The sequence below is a fragment of the Lycorma delicatula genome, chromosome 4, assembly GCF_047948215.1.
Source record: "Lycorma delicatula isolate Av1 chromosome 4, ASM4794821v1, whole genome shotgun sequence".
NCBI lineage: Eukaryota > Metazoa > Arthropoda > Insecta > Hemiptera > Fulgoridae > Lycorma > Lycorma delicatula.
Genome location: NC_134458.1, coordinates 202,396,010 through 202,417,892, shown reverse-complemented (window position 1 = coordinate 202,417,892; position 21,883 = coordinate 202,396,010). Strand labels below are relative to the sequence as shown.

General features: G+C 30.4%; 1 protein-coding gene across 5 annotated transcripts in view; it reads right to left on the bottom strand.

Moving 5' to 3' along the window:
* The window catches only part of LOC142324219 (uncharacterized), a 107,910-nt gene that overhangs the window by 78,955 nt on the left and 7,072 nt on the right, over positions 1-21,883 (bottom strand). For 2 of the 5 annotated variants that reach the window (XM_075365031.1, XM_075365027.1), the window contains exons 1-2: positions 18,136-18,188; positions 5,173-5,337 (exon numbers count right to left, since the gene is read on the bottom strand). In XM_075365031.1, coding sequence (XP_075221146.1) covers positions 5,173-5,211 — 39 coding nt within the window. In that variant the 5' untranslated portion in view covers positions 5,212-5,337; positions 18,136-18,188. Of the gene's footprint in view, positions 1-5,172; positions 5,338-14,740; positions 14,946-18,135; positions 18,215-21,883 lie in introns of those variants that run through there. The other 3 variants (XM_075365029.1, XM_075365028.1, XM_075365030.1) reach the window with 3 other exon arrangements.

Genomic DNA, 21,883 nt, shown 5'->3' with positions numbered 1-21,883 from the left:
AAAAAAAACGTTTAAACATCGGTTGAAAATTAGCAAATAAAAAATGAGAAATATCAAATTTCTCTCCTGTAAAATCGCTAGTTTCTTGATATTTTGTCTTCTATGTAAATAAAATAATATGCGCATAAAACATCCGTTTTATTTAAAGCAAATTCTATTAAAATATTTTATTAATCAGAAAATTGTTTGTTTAAAGAGTTAAAACTTTCTAAACAAATAACTCACGTTAATTTTGCCTTTTTTTTATTGTTCTATCTATTTTGTTTCGAAGCCTATTATTAGAAATATTAACATAATATAAACCAAAATGTTACACACATCACAACACTTTTATCATCCCTTCCGTTCGTATAATAAATTTTATACCGCATTGCTAGGCTATCTACTTTCTTCAATTACGGTATACATACCGCAATTACAAATAATTTAAAAAATATACAAAAAAACTAAATGCAGTTTTCATTATTACTATTATTTTTTATAATTATTATTATTATAGTGAAATAAATTTTCCTTCGTTTTTATTCACCGTAAATTATTTGCAAAGAGTTTAATTTTAAATCTAACAGACTGATAATAGAAATGTAAATAAGAAACCAGGAACGAAAAAATAATAATAAAAAGGACAAGTACGGTAAGGTCTCTGAAGTAAACAGATCGGACGGTGCGATGTAAGGACACAGACAGACATCAAGGTCGGATGGACAGGTCTTTTTACGTCATTTCCTCTGTAACAAACAACACGTTCGCGCCCGCTTTCATTTAGTAAGATTTACCAGCCTTGTTGTCAGTTTGACTCTTTATTGATACGCTGTTGTAAATTGTTAACTTTCTTTCAATATCGTGTACGCACAGTTTATATAGTCGATCCGGTACAATAATACAACATACGCCGATCTATCGATCACAAAGTATTTACTACACCGTAAAGACCTTACTTCGATCCTCGGAGACCTTTCTATTCAAAAATTATTTAATTGCTTTTTGCCGGTATTATATTCTTAGAATTCGATACGATGTCCTTGAATGAAATACCTACATTTTACAAAAAATAGTTTTAATAATCGACTATTTGATTTTGATCGATTGATTTTATAATAAGAAGCTTCGATATTCTGACTGTAAAATTTTTAAATCTCAACTAACGCATTATTTTAATATTTACGTCGATTATATTTAATATATATTTATATATATTTAAAATCGTACAATAAACCCGCTTAGTATCATATAAGTCATATTTGTTATTTATTTATTTATACACCGACCGACTGCAGTAGCAGTAAAATAAATGTACCCGGTAATAGAAAAATGAGAACAAAAATGTTGAAGATATTAACATTTTTGCTGCTGTTTTTAGTTAAAGGAAAATATACATAAGGTGTCGTCCAAAAGCCAGTAACCCGGTTTTAAGTTGTTCTCACTCCTACCTCTCATCTATATAACAAGGTGTAACCGAGCGAATCACCCCTATTTCTGGTTATGTAATGCCTATTATCCTGCTTCTTTTTTAAAAAACAAAGAATTATAATTTTTTATATAAACGTACATATTTACATGATTATGTAGGAACTCTTTAAGTTAGATAATATGTGGATAAAGGTTAGTTTAATTTTCACATTTTATTTATTACAAAATTTTTTCAGCTTTTTTTTTTGTATGGAAGGATACAAAAAAACTATCAAGGACTGTAACCCCTCCGAACTAAGGGTAAATAAGTACGCTACGCAAAATTATTACAAGTGTAGTAAGCTACCTAGTGTTTATTTTTTCTTCTAAATTAGAACGGTTTTTTTTAATATAAAAAAAAGATTTATGGAAAAAAATTATTTTTTAAAACAAAAGTAAATTCACTTACACTTAAAATATCATTCGCAGGTTCCTTTTGTACGAGTATTTATGTCATCGTTACACGCATTTTTTATGCTAATATAAACAATATTAATCGGCTGTTGTTTGGAAAACGGTAAATATTAATTTACTCATCTCCAACCTTCTAAATAACATATCGTAATCTTATATTATACCTCTACCCTGTTCTAAGACAAACTGAAGTCAGGGGGGACAAGAAAATTATCAGTAACCAAAAACTGAATTCTGTTGCCTAGAAAAATTCAATACCAAAAAATTATAAAACTAATTATTTTGCGTTATATATTTATATCGGTATATGTACAGTTCTGACCGGCAATATAGCTCAGAAGGAAACCGGGTTCTTTATCCAAATAAATAAAGAGATTCTATCGGTTTAAATTAGTAAACTAATAAAAAATGAAGTTTATTTTATCAGCACCTCATCCCATCTAAGTTACTTTGATATGAACTTTAAAAGCTAGTGTATTAAAAAAAATATAAAAAATACTTTTTAAGAGAATTTTGACATCGTATTAAAAAACGAATAATACAAATGGAAGAATAAATAAAATATCCGCTGGACAGTTAGATGCGATAGACGTAAGATCTAGAATTTGTACAAAAACAGTACTATTTTGTAGATTTGTTATTCGGTTTTTCCCAGGGTAACAGGTCGCAATCAAAGACGGTAATAAAATAGTAAAGCGTTGATGGTAAGGATGACGATGATAATAGGTGTAGATGCAAATAAGTATCGGACAATAGTTTCACGTTAATCGCCCCCGTCTCGTAACGGAACAGTGCTGTTAGTTGTTTGTATTTCTCCGGTTGTACTCCGATATTTGTTCCCACAGTCGCACCGCAATTCTACAACAAAAATTATTAATTAGCCCTCCTTCCCTTCTCTTCGTCTTTTCTTTCGGTCGTTCATTCGTTCTTTAATTTTCTTTCTCTAAACCGAATTCACTCGTACATCATTTTATTTCTATTATTTCTTTTACACGAGATCTAATGTCGTAAGTAAAATGCGTTGTTTCTACACCGGCACGCGTGAATTCACAAAAAGGTAATGTTAACCTTCATAAATCAGATGAAACGATTTATTTTTTTACTGTCTATATCAACCGACTCCCTCCCGCTCGTAAAATTTATAACGTATCGGTTATAAATTACTTAACAGCCGGCAAAAAAGTTTTCGATATTTTCCTGGCATTAATTATTTTCATACGGTGGAAAAATAATGATACGTGAAAAAAGTTAACTAAAATTTATTTTTTCGGCTTGGATATTTATGATGGTTTACTGTAAAATTATCGTGTGTTTAAATAAATTTTTTAAATTCAAAAAATCCCCTCCTCCAAAATTTCCCTCTAATCGCCTCCATAAAAATCATCTTCCAAGCAATTTTTTTGATTTTTCTAGTTTCTTTGTTAAATGAAAGAAACTAAAAAAAATTACACTAAAAAATATACGGTCGATAAAATGTTACCTAAGTTTATTTTTTGGGTGTCGGATTGAATTGAAATAAAACTTTATTCTAATACTGTTATTAAAAGCTTATTACTTAAACTTTTAATAGCGTTAAAATTTTAAATAGACCAAATAAAGCTTTACAAAATTCAAAAAATCGATATTTTTAAAATTTGATCGGGGGCCCACCACACCCACATTGCCACCAAAGTATTTTTTGGAAGGTCACTTGTACTACTACTATGTCAAGGAAGATATAAAAATAATTTTATTTCTTCCTAAAAAAACTGTTAAAAAATATACGATAGAAAGATAGCTTTTTAGTTTTTTTGGGGGAAAGGAGGTGAATTTTGAGGCAAAAACTTTATTTAAAATTGTAAAATAAGCATGTACATATGTACCGAGTTCAATATGAAATGGGGTAATGTTAGTAAAATTTTGAGAAAACCGACCTCAAAAAACTATTTACTCCCATGGCGATATTGACCCCAATATGTGTTATAGTCATGATACCAAAGAAAGCAGGGGCAGACAAATGTGAAGAATACAGAACAATTAGTTTAACTAGTCATTCATCAAAAATCTTAACTAGAATTCTATACAGAAGAATTGAGAGGAGAGTGGAAGAAGTGTTAGAAGACCAATTTGGTTTCAGGAAAAGTATAGGGACAAGGGAAGCAATTTTAGGCCTCCGATTAATAGTAGAAGGAAGATTAAAGAAAAACAAACCGACATACTTGGCGTTTATAGACCTAGAAAAGGCATTCGATAACGTAGACTGGAATAAAATGTTCAGCATTTTAAAATAATTAGGGTTCAAATACAGAGATAGAAGAACAATTGCTAACATGTACAGGAACCAAACAGCAACAGTAATAATTGAAGAACATAAGAAAGAAGCCGTAATAAGAAAGGAAGTCCGACAAGGATGTTCCCTATCTCCGATACTTTTTAATCTTTACATGGAACTAGGAGTTAATGATGTTAAAGAACAATTTAGATTCAGAGTAACAGTACAAGGTGAAAAGATAAAGATGCTACGATTTGCTGATGATATAGTAATTCTAGCCAAGAGTAAAAAGGATTTAGTAGAAACAATGAACGGCATAGATGAAGTCCTACGCAAGAACTATCGCGTGAAAAAAAAACAAGAACAAAACAAAAGTAATGAAATGTAGTAGAAATAACACAGGTGGACCACTGAATGTGAAAATAGGAGGAGAAAAGATTATGGAGGTAGATGAATTTTGTTATTTGGGAAGTAGAATTACTAAAGATGGACGAAGCAGGAGCGATATAAAATGCCGAATAGCACAAGCAAAACGAGCCTTCAGTAAGAAATATAATTTGTTTACATCAAAAATTAATTTAAATGTCAGGAAAAGATTTTTGAAAGTATATGTTTGGAGTGTCGCTTTATATGGAAGTGAAACTTGGACAATCGGAGTATGAAGAAAGAAGTGTTTGGAAAAATATGGTTAAAAGAAGAGACAGACGTATAGGCCACATACTAAGGCATCCTGGAATAGTCGCTTTAATATTAGAAGGACAGGTAGAAGGAAAAAATTGTGTAGGCAGGCCACGTTTGGAAAATGTAAAACAAATTGTTAGGGATGTAGGATGTAGAGGTTATACTGAAATGAAACGATAAGCACTAGATAGGGAATCTTGGAGAGCTGCATCAAACCAGTCAAATGACTGAAGACAAAAAAAAAATGAATTCAGTAGCACATGAAAGTGCTACATATGATTAGGAAGAAAAAACCAAGTATATTCTGGAAGAAAGGTAGAGTTGCTATCACTTCACCTCAAAGGTAAACATAATAATGATAATTATAATAACAATACCTGGTTGAAACAACTGTTGTAGAGTTGTATATATTTCATGGTAATCACGTACTCTAGGAACAACAAATGTAATGGATAAAAATGTTTTACATCGTAACTGTCATGGCGATCCTGATGTAGTCAATGGCAACTTTTCTTTTCACTTGCGATATGCATATGTAAAACCTGAAAAATAAAAAAATGTATTACATAATTATAACAATACTAGTAAAATAAATTCCGGTATTTCCAATAAAGTCCGGTATAACAGACCTGAGTAAAGATTCCTGCCAATTAACAAGAAAGTAGTAGAAAATATAATGGGAGGAATCCAGAAGGGGACTAAAAGGGATCCTTTTTCTAAAGCTAACAGGTCCATTTACAACAAACAAACAACAAAGAACAATAGTTCTTTTTAATACCGCCCAACAACACACCTACCACAGATGTTGTTCCACGAGAAGAAATACCAGACCAGGGTGGGAATGTATGGGAAAATGTCTCTGAAAATCACTATCATGCTTCAACTTGGGTCTGGTTCTGTAAGTAAAGAGGATAAGAGTATAAATACTCCAGCGAAGGCAAGGTGAGTTCAGTTTTGAAAAAGGGAGGAGTTATTACACAAGTCAGTGAAGAAGTGAGATTGTGCATATTTGACCATGTGAAGTGACATCTCAAGCATTCCATGAGGACAGTAGGAGGCCGCAGGAGGTTGTTCGGTGAGTGACTATAGAAAATTAGTGAAAGAGATAAAGTATTGAACTCATTTATAAATTATTAGGGTAATTTTATTTGTGAACAGGAAAGGTATTTGAATGAATGAACTTTGGGCTAATATTATCTTCATAGTAATACAAAACCAGTTGTTAGAGGTGTAAATATTAGTAGTCATGATGATAATGTCTTTTGTCAATCGGCTGAATTCTGGTTTTTATATTTAACTACCTGCAAATAAATCCTGATCTTACTTTAAATTCTATTTTGTATGTAATCATTGTTTATTACAATTACTGACAGTTGTCATTATTTTTATTATTAATGTTTGTTATTGTTGATTGGTCTTATTTTATTTATGTTCTATACTGTTAAACTAATAAATTGTAATTATATAAACATTCTAAAATTGTTAATTTCTCAATATCCTGATCGAGCCATGAACATGCGACAGTATAATGTTAAAAGATACAGGAAACAGAAAACAGGTAAGATGATAAACAGCAGATAGATAAACTGCAATAGTAACTGAATGTAGATGGTGAAATACTAGTAACCAAGTTATGTTTACGAAACTAGTGTGTGTAGATAATCAAAGTTAAACACAATGCTAGGTGCAGTTCCACTGCACATTGTTGGAATTAATTAGTCAGTGACTAATGACCTTATCAATCAATGCCAGTTAAATAAAGAGTAGTATTTTAAAGGGTAAAGCCTTAATAGCCAAACCTATGCTTAAGCTGGTTTTTATACATCACCACCAAGAACACTAGTTCGGTTTCATAAAACGTTGATATTTTTGAGTGACAATTAAAAATTGATCTAACTGATCTCTTAGCAATAGATCCAAATAAAATAAAATTAATATAATATGAACATTAAGGAGCTCATCTAATTAACAGAGGTTTTGTTAATATCAAATGAAGTTCCATACAGTGTTCTGAAAAAATACCCTTCTCGGCATTTCATGAGGAGGTCCTGGATTTGAATCCCGGTCAGGAACAGGGTCTTTTCATATGCTACCAACTTTCCATCAGGCTAATGAACATAATTTTTGATTCCCACTCTTTCATAACAAAAAAAATACATATAAATTGTCATTAGTTTTCTTGTTTTTAAAGTAATTACTTTATTTGAAATCACTAAAGCTTCTTTTCCATATTTAAATTAAGAGGGACATCCTGAACTAGTACAGACCAACACCCTCCATGTGACAGTTACAGTCGCCACACCACCTCCTCCGTACCTAGCCCTTATGGGCTTTTACTGGGGGTCATTTTTAATACCTCGGTTATGACAGCTTCCAGTCTTAACCTAGGCCAGGATGCCACCAATATGAATGCCAACAGCAACATTCACATCGATGTACTACTAACTAAGAACTCTAATGAACAAAACACATCTCAAGTCTTAAACAAGACTTTTTTGTATCTGACCCCGCATAATCCGAGATGGCCGGTCACACATTCTTAAGACATGACGGATTAGAACCACCTTTGGTAGTATTCTTCAAAAATGAACTTTCCATTTTTATTGTTTCTTAACTGCACAGAAGTTTAGAACTCCTGAAAAAGGACGACAGTTAGAAGTTGTACAATTCTGGCATCAGCTATACAACCGGCACTACCAGTTACCGGAGGAATTCCATTTTAGTTCACTCTCTTGGCCTTTTTTTCTCTACAAAAAGAACTATCCAGCCAAACCACATGGAGGCACGCACCAAATTCGAAGTATTAAAGATGTTAATATGTATTATATCACCATCGTATTAAAATGTAATATGCTTTAACAAATGTAGAGTACTGGTGATATAAATATGTTGATGTTTTTAAAGATGTTGAGGCAAATAATGAATTTAAAAAATTCTTGAACGGGATATATGGAAAGAGAAGTAAAGAGGTAAGAGAAGATAAGGAAACACCGATAAAGAGGGAAGAGAATAGTTGATGCCTCCTCCCTACCAAGAATGGAGCAGAAACTTGTGTTAAAGACAACTAATTAATAAGAACAGAGCTCCAATATCTAAGAATTGATTGAAAGACATTACAAGATCGCATCAACATGATTGTTAGCATGAGAAGATAACTAAAGCAGAACCTGGTGGTGGACTTCTTAGAAAACAGACAACTTAGATTATATGATCGTATGAAAAGAATGAATGATACGAGTATGTCAAAATGAATACTGAAGAAGAGACTGGATGAATAGTGAACAAAGAGAGGCAAAGAATGGATTTAAAAAAAACCTGAATAGAATATGTGGAAAGAGAAGTAAAGAGATAAGATGCCAACGAAGAGGGGAGAGAATAAAATTTGGCTGAATATTCTGCAACTCCAAGGAATGTAATGAGATATTATGACAAAAAAAGGTGAAGAAAAGAGACAAAAAGGTGGCATTAACAGAGGTTGAAAGTATATAAGAAAGATAAGAATAACTAACATAAAAGTTATAATATTGTAATAAAAAGGAATGATAAACAAGTTAACTTAAGACTGAAATCTAATTAACAGTTCAAAACAAAAGCTATAAAATGTAAACTTTTCCTGCATTTAAAAAGTTTTAAATTACAAGTCCATTAAAAAAAGAAGGATTTGTTGCTAATAAAGCTAAACGTTTTAGAAACTTTGTTTAGAAATAGCAAAAACTATCTATTTATTAATTAACAAATTTCACACATTGTGACAAGACTGACATAAAGCTCACACAACTGTTAGAATGGAAATAACTGTTTTCAGTTGTTAACATCAATTTGATTAAGGACTATAATAATAAAATGAATTTCCTTTAAATCAATCGCACTAATTTTCAATAGATTACTGCTGAAATATTAATTTACCTTAAACCAATAAAATGATTGATCGCTACTAAATAAAAACAATTCACTGGAAGGGGTTATTCACAAAATAATTTTTTTACCAAAAAGGAGGTTTCCAATATGTAGTTAAAATTGATCACTGGGAGATGGGGCAGTATCAATTAACAGGATATCCTTTGTCTATTTTGGTTTAGGGTACAATGAAATTTTCTTGTTTTTTAACAAAAGCTTTTCTAGGGTTAGGTGAATGAGACTCAGTAAAATTTCCGAGATGCTCTACATAAAGTAGAGCATCTCATAGATAACAAATAACAAACAATAAAATTAAACAATAGATAATAATAACAATAAAAAAAAATAATAATAATAAATAAATAACAATAAAAAATAATAATAGATAACAAATAACAGATATAAATGGATAAAAAAATAGAAAATTAAATTTCATCTGACTGTTATTCAACAGTCTATTAACTTCAACAATAGCATAGTAGTTCGTATAACAATACTGTTGTCATGTCATGTCAGGTCTGCAAACTGGTAATTTGTAATGTTTTTTTTTTAAGATTTTAATTTACATTTTCAGTGACAAAGAGCAAAGTTTTGGCTTTTACAAGAGCAATGACCCCTAGATCAAAGATTGTAATTGATGATTATTCTATTGAGTACGTCAAGTGTTTTAACTTTCTTGGATGTAACAAATCTTATCACAGTAAGGTTAAAATAAACAATAAGACCGAACGAGTCAACAGAAACAACAGAATGACAACAGAATTAAAAAATAAATAATAAAATAAACAACAGAGTCAACGAGTCAACAGAATGAATAGCGCAGTGAAACATGCTTAAAAATAAAATAAGATGAGAAATCCTCCTGAAATTTATCAGGTAATGTCAGTTCCAGGTTGTTTATTGTCCAAGACATGGACAATAAGATCGGCTCACAGGCAAACACTGTAAAACAGAGAGATGAGGTTCTTGAAAGCGGTTGTAGAATATCCAAAGTTGAACAGAAGGTATAATGAGTATACAAGCAAGTACTGAACATCTTTAATTTAAATGCTAAAATTAATGATTATACATAACAACAGCTCTATACATAAGAAGAATGGATGCAGACTGAATTCTAAAAATTATTAAGGAATATGAACCAATAGGGAAGATAGGTTTCGGGTGATTGAAGAAGAGATGAAGGAATTGGTTTTAGATGAGAGATCAATGGATGACGAAAATATCCAACAAGGCATATACTTAAATAAAACAAGTATAATTTAAAATTATTTACTCTGATGAACCCTTTTCCAAAAAAACTTCAGTTTATTTTAAAATATCACATTATTATAACTTTTAGTAAACTATGTAGAATGTCGAGTAGCGTAGAAATTCTTCCCGTGCTCGTTTTGGAACTAAACTGTACTACTTGAAGAATTTTTTTCTTTTCATCGGCTTGTAACGGTCGGGGTTCAGATGAAATACGAGTGCTGCAAAGTGTACTACTCTCACGAAGATTATTAAATTCTACAAATCAATTTGTTGTTTGCGATCTAAATTTATCACACTAAAAATGTGTTCTTAATTTTCATAAATTCATTCGTTGTTTTCTGTTAAAATTTGTTCCGTTTTGTTTTTAATAATAAAAGTTGATATTTTTTTTTGTTTTTCGTAGACTTCATTTCATCTATTTTCTCAAAATTAAATTCTCTACACGTTTTCTTAAAATTTACGCATTTTTCAGTCGTTTAACAAAATTATTGTACTTCAAACCTAAAAAAAACGTGTTTTTCGTCACTGAATTTTTCTGTTTTACGGTGGTTATCGTAAAATCTATGGGAGATACAACATTGGGACCTGCTTTATTCGAGTTTTCAGGTGAAAATCATAAGAACCCGTCAAGTTTACTCCTTTTATGACCCCCCTTAAAAATTAAGACGTTTCGGTTAGTCTGTTTTGCTTAGTTTTTACACGATAAGGTTTCGATTTAAGTCGTGAAGAATCTTACGACAAGATGTGTATTTTACACGATCTTGGTGCGATAATTTACCCTATAGATTTTTTTTCGGACCGGCAGATATTCTTTTTTCAATACGGGCTGTGGCCTACGGAGTCCTGACGAAAGGTCGCCTATTTGGTTTTGAGTTTGAAACGGACTCCGTTGTGCGCCGTTTTTTAACCGAATCGTGCACTACTCTTTATCGAGGGATACTGACGTTCGAAAACTTAGCGAAAATATTTTACGTTTCTCTTGAAAGGATCCAACGCTTCCTCGATAGCAGCCCTTTCCTCGATGGAATATTGTATTTTAGGATAAACATGATCGTAAAGAACGAAACTATATCGCACTGTAGCAGGAACAGTTTACAACCGACAAAAATAGACTATTAGTAATAGCAGTGTTAAACGCGACGCTAAAATAACTGCAGTTCGAGCTGATTAGATTTGATTTTAAGTCGCTCGCCCGGTATTACAATATTGAAAAAGCTGCTTCAGAAGACCTTGTATTTTTCTCAAAAGTCTGCATAGGTGTATATTTATTTATACATATATTCAAATATTAATCCTTTTAGGCCTTTTTTTGAAAAAACGTGCTTAAATCAAAATATGAATTTATATAGCAATATGTGAATTTTTCTTTTGTACCGGTAAATGATTCGTGTGATTTAGTAAATTAAAAATTCTGATGTTTCCCCGCATTTAGATTATGAACGGTAACATTTGTTAAGAAGTAAACGTATTTAATATTTTAATAAAAATTAAAAATTGTAATTATGTAGTAACGGATTTCTTAACGGACGTTCGCACGCACGCGCGGGTGTGCGTGCGTGCGAACTCTTGCATTACTGATAAAGACATATACACATATAGTTTTATCAAGCTGTAACATTAGATTTTATTAAATAATAGAAAGCTTCAACAACCCCTTGTAAATAAATTTGTACCTTCAAAACTAGATTGTATGTTAGTTAAATCTAGTTTTGAAGGTACAAATTTATTTACTGTAATACATAATTTGTGCTAGATTTAAAAAAATTCAGATTATAATAAAAGCGAAATGTTTAATAAAAAAATTAAATATAAATAAAATAAATGTAATAAGTAAATTCTTTATAGTAATAAATGCTTTAATAGAAAAACAATAGTTCGATAGGCAATGATAAAATAAAACAATAATTTATAAAATTGTATGGTTCATATGCTCTCAGAGGTAATTATTTTTTTGTTTAATTTTATTGGGATGACGCATAGTAAAAACAACTTGTCAGTCTGACTACTGCGACGATGGTGCTGGGAGAGGGGGGAGATGAAACAAATGCAGCAGGTGGCTATCTTCACTCTGATTGGCTACCCTCGGACAGTACTGGTCACGCGATGGTACAACAATTCAAATACAACCGTAAATGTGCGTACATGTGTACGTACGTGTGTGTGTATTACTGTCGAATAACAAAGTTAATATCCCTATTATATTTCTTATATAGACGTTCGATATAATTAAATTAAATAAAGATTTGTTGATCATTTTATATCTATTATTACATTTTATTTAAAATAATAATTAATCTCCCTTAATTTTAATAATTTTTTTAAAAATATTACGATTAAATTTATCAGTTTTGTAAAGTAATTTACAACAAAAAAAAAATTCTAATATTACATAATAACAGATAAAATTTTTCCAGTTTTATTTACAATTCGACCTAGTAATCTTTATTAATGCTATTTCCTAACACGTATTAATTCCTAATACATTTTTCTATTTATTTATTTGTACGGGCAATAGACCGACATTCAGTTCGTCACTTACTTTTATTTCAAATTTTAATACAGCGTATAAAAAAGCCAATTCTGACCGAAATTTGAACACAGAACTTTCTGTCTACCTGTACTACCTGCAATTCTGGTATCTTTTGCCAATGTATTACATTAGTATTATTTTTGTTTTTACTCTTTATTTTCGTAAATACAAGTTTAAAATTATAATTTATCACCGATAAATTTCAAGCATTTTAAAATACGAAATTTAATATTCCAGAAACGAATAAAAGTGAAATACAAAATACCGTAAGAATTTGGTACGAAATTATATACTTATTTAGAGAATACGATTATCAAAATAAGAGTCGCTCTTGGAAAGTAATAAAACATCACAATCACTATCATCACCCCGTCTCTTATCCCTCACTCTGTCCCAGACAGCGCGAAAATTCTCTAACACTCACACTCTCTCACTGTGGGTGCGTGTGCGCGCGTAAATTTTGAAGGGTATAAAGATCATTTAATTTCTTACCGCACTATAGTGGGTAATAATTTCGTTATCGGATCTAACTTCTCAAGGGCGCTTTCAATTTCCAACCTCCACGATATTTATTTTATTTATTAGTTATGTTAAATATTATACGGAATAAATATAGTCAAATCAAATTTAATTCGAATCTCTGACATATTTTTTTATGTATGTGTATACATTCTATGAAATTATTTCATAATTACAAAAATTATATTTCTCATTGAAAGAGGAGAGTAATCCCGTCTAAATTTTTTAAACGTTCAAGTTGATCGTCGCATCGAATTTACAAACTTCATTAAGACTTTTAGTGAAGAAATTATTTTATCATAAATCATGTTTTTAAAAAGATAATTTTATAAAATGTAAACTATACATTTTATATTTGCGTATTTTTACTTTATATTTTAATTTTTGTAATTAAATATATATATATATATATATATATATACACACACACACAAGATGATTTAGGAGGAAAGAGAAATAATTTGGGAACCGATTTTAGAGCTTGAAATTAAGAAGAAGGGTTCGTACAAACATACGTCCGAAAACAGTTTGTAATCGAGTTACGACTAGCAAATTCTTTAAGAAGAATTAGGAAGAAGCCGTTTCCCGTTAAATACTTTACTTAGCTAATATATGTTGTCGCGTAACAAGGTACTAACCTACTGAAACTGAAATGATGTTCAGTCGTACAAATGACACCTTCACTTCTTTCACCTCAACGAAGGCTGTATATACCGAACATCATTACTATCAGAGAAAGCAATTCTTATTGGTACCTCCTATACCAGAGACGGTTTATAAATATCACAATCGCAAAAAAGAATGCGACAAATGAATGGATTCTTTCTTCAGGAAACGATACAATATACACAAACTCCAATCCGTATGGAATGTAGTAATTAAGTCTACATCAGATAGTTATTCTACCGATATAATTATTTGTTTCACTTTTACAAAATTAATAACAAAAGTTATCGTAATCAATTTTTTTTTCATAAAATGATCAACAGTTTTGTAAAAATAAAATCGAACTAGCGAGTTACAAATTAAACATTTTAATTGCAGCTAATTACTTGAAAAATTTATTTTTATGAGTAAATCCAGTATAAACTTTTCTTTATACTTTTGTTAATGATTTTTTCTTTATAAATTTAAAAATTATAGTTTTTATGAATGAAAAAAGTCAAGGAAAAGGGCAATAGTAGTAGATTAAAAAAATACCGCTGCCTCTCTACTTTTCAAGTATCGTGTCGGGTTACATGAAAACAGTCTTTTTTTCCTGTTTAGCCTCCGGTAACTACCGTTTAGATAATTCTTCAGAGGATGATATGTATGAGTGTAAATGAAGTGTAGTCTTGTATATTCTCAGTTCGACCGTTCCTGAGATGTGTGGTTAATTGAAACCCAACCACCAAAGAACACCGGTATCCACGATCTAGTATTCAAATCCGTGTAAAACATGAAAACAGTCTTGTTTTGATTAAAGTGGATTTGTTCTTCTTTTTTTTTTTAGTATCTTTGTAAATAAAAAAATTAAAATTAATTACAATATCTTAAAAAATAATAATCTTTATAATTGTACAATTTAATTAAAACGTTGTAGTGGCATCAACTTGATCGATATTATTTTTGAAAAAATTATTCTTCTAGGTTAAAAACGCAATATTATTTTATAAACTGCAAATATTACAGTACGTAATAAGAAAACAAAAATAATAACACTTATTTTAAGCTATATTAAAACAATATTAATATTAAAAAAAACTTACCTCGATCAATAATGAAGGTCATTAACCAAAACAAAATAAACAACGTATAAGAAATAGTTAAACAAGAATGACCGCAGACACGAGGATCCAAATTGAACTGCATATCACACAGCGCCATCTGTAATGTCGCTAGATTCCATAAGTTTTCGTTCTCTGCCACGCACGTTATTTCTCTGTCGATTCAAACAACGTCCGAATAACAAACCTGCAAAATAAATTATGAAAATTAGCGCGCCAACTAAAATGTATTGCCTACACTGTACTGTTTCTCCTCTCATAATAACAACCGACAGTATAACATTAATGTTTTACAGATTTGAAAACTTTTAATTTTACAAAATAATAATTGAAACCAAATTTTCGCTTAAACCTATGTATACAAAGTTAACAAAGGAACGTAACCAACGTTAAACTGTAATATTAAGGTTTTCAGTTATTTCGTTTTACCTAATATTCAATTTACGGATATAATTTACACTCACGCATATTTTATTTTAATTTAAAAAAAAAACTAGAGAGCGCCCGTTCATATTTTTTACTAAATATTGCTATTTTCTTTTAATATAAAAAACGTAATAGCGTAAATAAAAATAAAAATGTTACGTCACCACTTTAGTGTCACATAAAGTAGCATGCTTGCCTGCTACACCAATGGTGTCGGGTTCGATTCCCTGTCAGGATCTGAACACAATTTTACAATAACTTAGACCATATCGTATTTAGTAACTTATCACAGAGAAAAAAAACAGGATCATTTATTTTAATATAGATAAGAAATATTAATTAGTACATAACGGGGTTATGATATAAAAGGATTATTTCTAAATTTATCTCAGCAAGCCGACTACCGTATTTCACAGTAGAGCCCAGCACGTCTATAATACAAAAAAGCGCGCGAACACAAACGTGCAAACACACATTTAGTATGGATTTATCTCAAAAATTATACTTAGATATTACAAAGTAACTTATAATTTTTCGCGTCTCACTGCGTTTTTGTAATCGATTTGTCACCTCGGTAACGCAATAGTGAAACTGACTATACTGAAAGTCACAGGTAATTAATACTTCAGCACGTATCAACTAATCACCTCGCCAGTCGCCGAGGTGGAGTAGTAATGTCTTCCCTTTTTTATCCGAAAGGTCCCGGGTTCATATCCCTGTCAGGCTTTAAATTTTAATTCGCTTTAGAATTGAAATACCGTACTTCTACACACAACCACCAACCTAATATTATGGTGAATATTTAATAACAATAAATTATTGAATTAAAATAGTATTATCGTTTCCGCGAGCAGAAAGAGTCAGGTTTTTGTACTTGTCGAGTTAAAGCCTCATATAATTTCCAGTTCGTTTCGTTATAATGCCGGGTGGTGTGAGAAAAAAAATGAACCGAAAGGCTCTATTTTAGTCAGTATCATAAATTCGTTAATTATTATACTGTTAAAATTACTTTATGCAGTTTAACCTTCAACACAGCTGTTGTGAAGGGTGGGGGTACCACTCGTAGCAACGGGATTGTAGACAGCCGTCGCCGAGCAGTTCCGCAGATGATGCAGTATGATTTATATAAGTTATGTTACACTAAATAACCAGCTTTTTTTTATTAATTTATTTTACTCGTATTGACAACATACAAAGTATGTACAATTATTTTCATTTCCACAGCGCCAACCGTTATGTATTGCATCACAGGATGAGATGAGATGGCAATTTTGTAGCGGAGGAAAATGCCATGCCTCATCGGAATTCGAACCCGGGACCTCCGGATAAAAGGCCCCCCAATTAGTCGAAAAATGTTTGATATGGAGGTTCGAATAATCGACGTTTTAATAAACATTAATCTCAGATTATATTTAATTTGAATCACAATTTTGTAACAAGAAAATCTCTCTGATAATTCGAGTACTTAAAACAAGCAATAATTTATGTAAATTTTACGGATAAATAAAATATGTAAGTCCGGTTAACTGAGGTCGGATGTATAAGATCAGTGATTATTTGACTAACTAAAATAATAATAATAATTTTACTAACAAAATTAAAATAAACAAAAAAGTTATCAAGTATGATTTTTAAGTTTTTAACACTAATACATAAACGATAAATATCAATATTGTCAAATAGAGAATTTAACACGATTTTAATTTTTTTTTTGTAAATAATAGTAAAATAATAATGATTCGTTATTAAATTTTAAAAAAAAATTAATAATAAAAATTTTATTAAAAATAATTTTTTGTATTCATCTTGCTTACTAGTTTAGGTTGGAAGGTTTATTCTATGTAAATGTCAAATACGCAACGCAGTCAATTACCTTATGCCGATCTTGGCGGCCAAAGGGCCAGGGGGGAAGGAAAAAACAGGTTAATTGGCAACATGGCACCTGTTGTAGTCACAATGTTAGAGCTGCGTTAATATATTCCACTCCGTATTAAGAATAGTATTAGAAGAGAAGAGAAGTAAGAGAGAGAGAGAGAGACCCTCTGTCTCGCTTCCTCTCCATCACTGATCCCCCTACCAACCCCTCTCTCAATTTCTCTCCATCCTCCTCGCTCTCTCACACTACCCGCTCTGTCTCTCACTCGACCCTTCTCTCTCCCAGTCACTCTCTCACTCTCCCCCTCCGTCAATCTCTCTCGCTGTATGCGGTGGGCTACTTAAACATGTTTGTATTTTTTTCAATTTTCTCACTCAAAGTGCATTTTTACAAAAACTTTGTAATAAAAAAATTGACCGTTAAGGTTTTCGACACTTTTTAAATTTATTAATGCCTTTCCGTTCGTGAAAAAGCTTTAAAAAATTTCTCGTTGGAATTATAACAAAAAAACGGTAACTGTAAATGAAAAATTTACCGATGTTTTTTTTCTTTTCTTACGATTAATTATTGTTAAATATATATGTTAAATAAAAAATACGCCGATAGATTTCTAAAATTATTTTTACGAATTTATTAAAATGATTATTTGTAGCTTTCTTTCCTATCAAAAATTATTTTTTTCAAATTTTTGTGTTATTCCCGAGAATACATTCATTTATGAATATTTAACGACATTAACTGAGATCGCTGAAGAAACGGTAAGCTATTTTGGGTGTCGAACCCAGGAGCTATCTAATATATCACTCACGAAATACCCTTTGCTTATATCAGTTTAGTTAAATATATACACCGTTAATGGCCAAATAACCTAAAATACAACCATATAACTTGTTTCTCTTTATTTATTTATTATTATTAAATTTATTAATTTATTTTGTAAAAATCAATCGGCGTTAACTGGAATCTAACATTTTTAATCTAATAAATAATTTGGGTAATACATACACAGAATAAAACAACTGCCAATTATGGTTTAAAAAATTGTAATAATATTAACAAAATAAATAAAACTCACCTTAAATCAGTAATAAGGAATATCTCAATAAAAAGATGAAATTTGGATAACGTATAATTTGATGACAATTTCACTGCGTATTCAGTCGCCTATCTACCGATAATTCCCGCCAATAACTAACTACAAGACAAAGCATCTCGGTGAATTTCTTTAGTTACACAACACATAATGCTTCTCATCGTCTCCCCACTCCGGAATGACGTCATCGATAGACTATTTTAAACGACAAAAAATTATTCAATCTAAAATTTGGTTCGCAAACTGTTTCATTCATCATCAAATTTTTTAACATTTGATCATCCATCATTACACGTCGTCTAATATTAAATTGTTTTTAAAATTTACTATCAATGTTGCCGAACTTATAATTAGATAAAATATTAAAGAGAATAAATTTTCACTTAAAACTATAAATGGAGAACAGCCAATCGTACACAAAGGGGTTATAACGAGATTCTTACTTATTATTTAATTACATGTAATAATCATTTTATATACGTAATCAAGTTCAATATATAGTGCAATACAATTTTGTTATTACGTATTACTATATTTTTTAAATATCAAATCAGGAATTAAAAAAAACAGTATTAATCTTTTTTAGATGTAACATGACTCCGTGCTATTAAAGAGGTAGCTACTTTACCTGCTAGACTAAAAGTTCCAGATTCGATACCCGGTTACATCTAGGAAATAGGACCTCAGAAATGGGTCAGAAAAAAAAGAAAAAGATTAACCGGATTAAAAAAAACTGAAGGTACTGGGTTCGGCTCTTTGAATTAACGTTTTTTTGTTTTTTTTTTTAATATTCATCTTAATTTGCACATAAAAATAATTCTTAACCCGACAAGAAATTCAAAATTTTAAGCTGTTTTATTTTATATTTTTGACTTTATTTCCTGCCACTGGGTAAAGGGATATATAAAAGCGATAAGACTCTGTTAAACTTGAACGTACGTGACTGGAGTGAGGAACGGTTACATAACTGTGTACAGCAACAAAACGTTGATGAGACAGGACGGCAACGAACTTTTATCTTCATCACGTATTATAAAAACAAATATTCATAATCTATTTTATTTTAAATAATTTATTAATGTCAATTGACAATATTAATATCCAGTTATTTTTTCTCTTTAATAATGAAATAAGGATGGCAGTTAACGGTTTGGAAAGAAACATAGTTATTATTACTTTTTTTTTTTTAACCTCCGGGATCACCGTTGGGTATTACTTTCAGAGAATAGGATGAATGATTTGTAGCGTGTGTGAAAATGGCATGCCTGACCGGGATTCGAACCCGGGATCTCCGGATGAAAGGCCGAGACGCTACCATTCGCGTCACGGAGGCCGATTATACTTAGTATACTTGATTACTTTTTTTATAATCGTCATTTATTTTTCTCGGAAAACCACAAAAAAAATTCATTTAAAATAATGTAATTCTAAAATAAAATAAAAGTTTAAAGCAATTTTTTTTTTTAATTATTGATTACAATTAAAAAATACGTTTATAATAAATTATATTGAAAGTAGTTTAAAAGTGTTATAATATAAAAAAACCTTTCGGCAAACCGGAAGGCGAATGTAGATTTCACCGGTGCTAAATAGGGGATAAAAAAAATTTCCACCTTAATGTTAATTTAAATTTCATATTTACTCGATACAAAAATAATTTGCACGTGAAAAAAAGTTTCACATGTTTAGCGTACGACAATTTTAGCCCATCTTACAATTCCGGTAATATTTTGGTCGTCCTTGCCGTAAGGGTTGGTCACATCAAAAATTGTTTCGGACAAAAGTTTTAGGTAATGTTTAGAGGAATAACGATCACTTTAAACCGATTCGATAATTGTACTATTAAGGGAGGTATGATTTTTTTTTGTCTTCAAAACCCCATTTTTTCCACCCCATGGGCCGGCCAATCGTTGGTGATATCATAAAACTTTACTTACATATATTTTAGGCCCTTATATGAACTTGAACAGAAGTTCAATATTTTACTTAATAAGAAAGTTATAGCGATGTTTTGTTTTTTTCGAAAAACCCACCCCATTTCCACTCCCGTAGTCCGATTTTTCCCATTAACGAACTCGATCGAGATTTTGGGCAGTTATATTTTATGTATCAATTTGAAAGTGATTGGCGCAAAATTACGGCAGTTATCGTCCATAATATAAAATAAGTGAAATATATATATATACTTATGATATATCGTTGAAAAGCTCTCAGTGAGGGCTTATTACTCCCAATTTTTTTTATTTTCGGCACTTTTTGTTCAGTCGATTGCAATCAAAAGGGATAGTGTACAACTAGATGTTACAACAGTCCTAAATAAAAAATTACAATCATCTAAAGCTAATCGTTTTTGAGTTATGCGAGATACATACAAACAGACGTCACGCCAAAACTGGTAAAAATGGATTCAGGGATGGTCAAAACGGATATTTCCATTGAAATCTGAAAATTTTTCACGATCATAATCTACTTTCTTTACTTCGTACAAGGAATTAAAAACTATTAACTCGAAAATTAAAACTAATGAATTCAGTAATCTGTATTATTAATATAAGGAAGTAATAATAAATAAAAAACTAACATTAGTAAAATAAAAAGATGGCTCTGAACAAAATTTACTTCCTGTGATAACTTTGTACGTAGTGATGATTGTGAGGGAGTGTGCACGTGAATGGGACCAGATAGAAAAATTTCTAGAATGTTCCGAATCTCGTCCTTCCATCTGCTTCGCGCCATAATTCGTCAACAAAAAAGAACTGCGTGTGTCAAAATGTGTTACGTTGATGAAAAATTATATTTCTTTATAATATTATTACCTGTTCCATTACATAAAGCAATGTAGAAAAAATAAACCAAACTTATATATATATATATATATATATAATCTAATCTTTTCTTTCTGATAATTTGTTAAATTAGTATTACTGTTATTAACGATTAAAGTTGTCAAATACACCAAATAATATTTCTTTACGATTTGTAGCGTCGTTATCAAAGCCGTATCAAATTTTGTTTACTTGATTATTTGTATTTGGCGAACATTATTAATATTTAGGAATATTTTAAACGAATCTAAACGACCATTCAGAAAAGAATTCAACATGTAAACCAGGTAAGTTCTTTTAAAATTCTTATAAAATTTATATATAGATTACTTTATACATAATAAAAATAATTTGCTTTCAAGTAAGTTATACATTTCTCTTTTAGTATACACTAAAAGAGAGGTTTCCGATTCTTTTGTAGACTAAATTTTTTGTATTTAATTTCTATTTAAATGTCCTCTAATAATTGCTACTTATTAATTATTTCGGGTGTCAATATTTTATTTAAATTCTGTTTTTTGTTTTAAAAAAAAATTTAGATTTCTGTTAATAACAAAATCTTTTATCTGTGTCTGCATTTGATGATTAATAAATGAGCTATATATTTTAAAAAGGTAAAATGGCCTTTATTGTTACATGAAATACTTTAAAAATATTTTCTCGCTTTTTTTAAACTTACATTGATGTGTTTTGCAGATCAAAACGGTCGGTTTTTATGTTAGGTGGTCATATTTATTATTAATTTTTTTTGCAACAAAAATTTATTTTGATTTTTTTAAATATTATTTATTAAGCGTGATAACTTACAATTGTACAATGAATGCAACTTTTAAAATTCACCTGCATGATTAGCTAAATAACATAGCCAACAGTACATAAACGGTTAATGATGAGGCCTTCAATTA